General features: G+C 69.1%; 1 protein-coding gene across 1 annotated transcript; it reads right to left on the reverse strand.

The window, feature by feature from the left end:
• Positions 1 to 960: 960 nt before the first annotated feature.
• Positions 961 to 4,610, reverse strand: LOC145718278 (small integral membrane protein 10-like protein 2A). Its single transcript, XM_081809754.1, has 2 exons — positions 3,771 to 4,610; positions 961 to 2,892 (listed from the first exon to the last, which is right to left on the reverse strand). The coding sequence occupies exon 1, from the start codon at positions 4,407 to 4,409 to the stop codon at positions 4,173 to 4,175; it is 237 nt and encodes a 78-aa protein (XP_081665880.1). The 5' UTR covers positions 4,410 to 4,610; the 3' UTR covers positions 961 to 2,892; positions 3,771 to 4,172.
• Positions 4,611 to 4,894: the final 284 nt, after the last annotated feature.

Consider the following 4,894-nt stretch of genomic DNA (forward strand, 5'->3'; position numbering starts at 1 on the left):
GAGCTGGGCTCAGGAGGCCGCCCTGAGCCAGAGCGGAAACTGCCTGCCTTCCTCGGTGGCACGGAAGGGTGGTCCTCCCTCTCCAACGTGCCTGGGGCCCCGAGCTCCGGTCTGACCCTCCCCTCTTGTGGCACCAGGCTGCGTGATCCCTGGGCTGGGTTTGGGACCAACAGGGACTGAACGCGACCATCTGGACAAAGCGGAGGGAAGCTCAGGGTGCTGGCAGGGACCGGGGTCCATCCCTCTGGGTGGCAGGTGCCCGAAGGGTCTGTCTTGTCAGGGTGCTTTGACCCCTGGACGTTCCCAGCGGGTGGAGCACACCCGAGGCCCTTACCCCAGGCTGTGCTCCTCAGGGGGACCGTGACCCTGCATCCTCAGGAGCCTCCTCCCCGCGGACTGTGGGCCTTCCTTCTTCTACCTCAGCCACTGAGGTCCCCAGGCGCCCTCCACCCCCCCTCTGCCTGCCTGCCCGCCCTCAGCCCTACAGCCCTTGGAGCCCATGGCCAGGCTTCTCTGGGGAGTCACTAGGCTGGGGCTCTGAAGGGACAGTTCGGCTCTCGGGGGGCCGGGGTGGGGGAAGGACAGCAGGCTTCCGGTCCCCATGGTTTTATCTTTTCCAAAACTGGGCGCCCACCTGGCTGGCAGGGAAGCAAGGGGGACCTCGCCACCTGCTGTTGCAGACAGGTCTCCAGGTGACCCAAAATGATGTGCAGGGAGCCTCTTTCACCCCCACCCCCCAGCCCACCCTCAAAAGAGAGAAGACCTAGGTATCAGGTCATCCAAATAAAGGTTGTGAATGGGACAAATTGCCACCTCTCTGGCCAGGCCCATGCCGCCGCCTTCTCCAGGGGCCCTGGCCCCGCAGGCCTCCACCCCTGCAGCCCTCCGCGGCCCTCCCAGGTGACTTCACGGCCGGCCCCCCTCCTCTAAGCCTACCGCACCACACCAGAAGGGGAGGCCTCCAGTTTTCTTTTACTTTATTGAACTCAGGGAGGGTTTGTTTTTTTAACTTAGAGTGACAAGATTTGACAACACCGGGAACGAGACCGTTCTCTGAGCAGCAGGTGCTGACCAGTACAGTTAATCACACACAGCAAAGTGACAGTCATCTCCAGCCCGTGTCTCGGATTCTGTAGAAGCTCTGCTGCCTGGAAAACAGACTGCAAATAAATAAAGTGCATCGAGAGCCTGTCAGGCAGCCAGGGCCCAGTGCGGGCAGAGGGAAGGTGGGGGGTGGGGAGAAGCTCGCTAACTACTCAAGGCCAAACCGGTCAGAAAAGCAGAGGCAGGACCACAGGCCGAAGAAGGGCAGCCCCTGCCCAGTCGCTCGGGGGCTGTGCGGAGACTTCCGGGCCCCCGGGGCAGGGCAGGCACTGGCTGGGGCGCCCCGCAGGGCAGGGGTCTCGGGCCAGGGCCCTGAGGCTCCCCCCGCCCCTCTCCCTGTGGGCAAGGGGTGTCACAGGCCCCAGGCAGCTCCAGCTGAGCCACAAGGCCGCAGCTGGGGAGCAGGTCACCCCGAGGGTGAGACGGGGCCTTGCAAGGGGCACATCTGTGGATCAGCCCCAAGGAGGCCCCACGTGGCTCTCACACGCTGTCCCCGGACATCTGTGGGTGGAGTCGGCAGGCCGGCAGGCTCCCAGAAGTGGTCCTGGGTGGAAAGGGTTGGGGTACAGGAGGCGCCACCGGGACCGGGGATCCCAGGACACTTGGCACAAGGCGGGAAGCCATCACACCCTGTCTGTGGGAAGCTGCAGGGGACAACACATGGCGGCCTCATCTGGCCTCGGTCCCCGGGGTGAGGCGGGCACAACGCTTCACTCAGGACCCGGCCTCCAGCGTGGCGGCTGAGGAGGGCAGGAGGTGTGACACTGGGCCACCGTGTCCCTGCGGCTGGCCAGCCTGCTTGGGTTTTCAGTCCCAGGAATTCGGAGCCTGGGAGCCGAGAGCAACCAGTGACGGAGTGGCTGTGGGACCGGGGTCCTTCCTGGCCCGCCTCGGGAACCACGCCTGGCCATCCTGGTGCGCCAGGGAGCCGCCCACCTGGGGCCTCCAGGGCCGATTCAAGCCCATCCAGAGGAGGTTCTCCCGTGGGGTCCTGGGCTTGGGGCTGGGGAGGGGGGCGCGAGCCTGGGGACAGACAGCTGGGGTCGTGCACGGGTCCCAGCCCCATCCCAGGTTTATCCCTTCACCCTCCTGGTTCCGTCCTGTCCCCAGCAGCCACGCCACGAGCCCACCCCCACCCTGCCACCCAAACTGAGAGGCTTGTCCCACTCAACTGCCGAGGAGCCCTTGGTCCAGCCTGGGGTGGGGCGGCAGGGGAGGCCAGGCTCTGTGGGTAAAGACCTCCACTCCACAAGGCGTTCTAGGACTCTCTCCTGTGTCCATGTCAGCGCTGACGGTCTTCCCTGTGACCTCCCACACCACTCCAAGAAAAGCCAGTTCCCCACACTCCCTACCCTGCACCTCTCTCTCTCTCTCTCCCCCTAGGTCCCCCGGGGGGGCCTTGAGCTCCCCTTCCCCACCCCACTTGCGCCAGGTGTTCTCAGATTCAGCCCCACCCCTTCTTATCTGTAGGACAAGGACACATCTCTCCCTGTCCCAGAGCCAGCTTTTCCAAGCATCAGGTGGGGAGAACAGAAGGCCCTCAAAGTGTTGCTAGGAGATGCAGAGCTGAGGTGACAGGCTGGGTCCTTCCCCACGCCAGAACGGGACCACTGGCTACCCCAGCCCTCGGGGCCTCGGCCTGGAAGGTCCTTTCTCTCCTCCTGGGCCAGGCCCTTTGCCCAGCTGCTCCCAGGGCAGCTCCGGGGCCAGGGGCGGCCCCTGGGCACGGATTTGAGTCTCTTGACAAGGCCACGGAAGGGGTGGGTCACCACCTACAAACCCCGGCTCCTGAAAGACAGAAAGAGATGGAGACTTCACAGTGGCCTCCCCACGGAGAGTGGGGCCCGTTCGCCCAAGGGCTGCCTCCTCGCAAGCCGCTTCTCCACCCGCTCTCCCCACCCCAGCCTGAGAGCTGCCCTGGGCCCCAGGAGATCCCCACTCCCCCGGCTCCTCTGGGGGCACAGGGGCTGCTGCAGGCGGCATTCAGCGGCACCCGCAGGGCAGACGTGGGAGCCGGAGGGCGGGCGGCTGCGTTGGCTCAACAGCGAGACTGTGGGGGCAGGGACAGAGCGGAGCGGCCTTCCCCCTCCCCCGGGTCTCCGAATGTCCAGGCGCCCAGCGCCAGAGGGCGCCCCCAGAGCGGGAGGGGAGCAGTGGGCGCAGCAGGAGCAGGTCCAGAGCAGTCCCCCGGCCCCCAACACAGGGCGGGAGGCAGTTCTGCCACGGGCCGGGAGGGAGATGCCCAGAGCCCAGGGGCCTGGGGGCCTAGAAGGGGCCCGACCAGGGCTTTGGCCAAGAACACAACCACCCTCCCTGTCTGGCCCCCCAAGGGGGGTGAAGGGTGGCAGCATCTTTTCCTTCTAGAGCCTTCCCCGGCGCCTCCCCCAGCCCATTCCCCTCCACTCCCTGGGGTTCAGGTGGCAGCACCAGGGCCTCCGGGGAAAGCGGGGCGGGGACGGGCTGACCCTCCGCGATGCCCGGGCCGCCGCCGCCCCCCACCCCCGTCTGGGAATGAGGACCGGGGAGTCCGGGGCGCCTGCGGCCCCCCGCCTGACCAGCTCAGGGGCTGCCTTCCAGGGCTCCCGTCCCCAGTTCCCCCTGTCACCGAGCTGTCATGGCAAGCGCCGCCGCCGGCCCGCACGCAGGTCCAGCCTCCGGCCTCTTACCTTGCGGACCCGGGCCAGTCAAGCCCCTGCTGCGGAATTTTTCCTTGCTGCTTCCCGGGCTCTGGCCGACGGGAGGCAACAGGTCGGCCGCACTCCAACCGGGTTTGGTTCTTTTTTCCTTCTTCTCGAGCCCGACGGAAAGGGTCCCTTTGCAGAGTTTCTGTGCAATCGGTCACCGGCCGCGCCGCGGGCGGGGGGGCGGGCGGCTCGTGGCCGGGGCCGGGCCGGGTGGCTCGGCGGCCGGCTGGCCGGCGTCCTCCCGCGCAGGTCTAGGGCCCGGGGGCCCGGGCCGCCCGGCCGCCTGCCCCCGCCGCGTCCCGCCGGCCGTCCTCCATGCCGGCGCCCCTGCCCGGCGCGGCCCGGCGCGCGGGACCCTCCGGCCGGGGCTGCGGCGGCGCCCGCTCACTCGATCCGCACCTGCAGGCGGACGTTGAGCATCACCGAGGCCACCACGTAGAAGTAGGGGAAGTTCATGCGCAGCCGCCAGGCCAGGTCGAAGAAGGTGATCAGCGTGCGCGTGAGCCCCTTGCAGAAGGCGCCGTACGAGCCGCGGGCCGCCGCCGAGCGCGACAGCCGCACCGCCAGGCCCGACAGGGCCGCCGCCGCCGCCGCCGCCGACAGAGCCGCCGACGCCGCCATGGGCGCGGGCCGGCGCAGGCCCCGCAGACCCAGGGGAGCGCGAGCGGCCGGGCAGGTGGACGCGAGGCCTGAGGCGCCCCGCCGGCCGCCGGTGCCCTCCCGCCCCGCCCCGCCCCGCCCCGCCCTCGGTCACCCCTTCCCTGGCCCGGCCGGGGATGCAGCCTCCGCGGCCGCCGCCAGCGCCACCGCCCCTCCGGAGCAGCCTATGGAGAGCTCCGCCCCTCGCCGGCTGCCGGGGCGGCCGCCGCTAGCGTAACCCCGCCCCGGGGGTGGCCACGCCCCCTCCCGGGCGCCACGGAGCGGCCGCCGCCGACACGGGACCGCCCACGGGACCGCCTCGCCAGCAAGCCCCGCCTCCCCCTGGGCGCCCAAGGGCAGAGCCCGAGGGAAGAAGGGACTGCAAGGCGGTATCCCCAGGGATCGCTTTGGGGGCGTGTCCTTGAGCGGAGCGGGCGGCCGAGTGTCTGGACCGCTCTACGGATTCC

Source organism: Leptonychotes weddellii, unplaced genomic scaffold (genome assembly GCF_054177405.1).
Source record: "Leptonychotes weddellii isolate Sample4059 unplaced genomic scaffold, ASM5417740v2 HiC_scaffold_13214, whole genome shotgun sequence".
Classification (NCBI taxonomy): domain Eukaryota; kingdom Metazoa; phylum Chordata; class Mammalia; order Carnivora; family Phocidae; genus Leptonychotes; species Leptonychotes weddellii.

Coding starts and splice junctions, on each gene's coding strand:
- LOC145718278 (XM_081809754.1), bottom strand. CDS start 4,409: ATGGCGGCGTCGGCGGCTCTGTCGGCGGCGGCGGCGGCGGCGGCCCTG.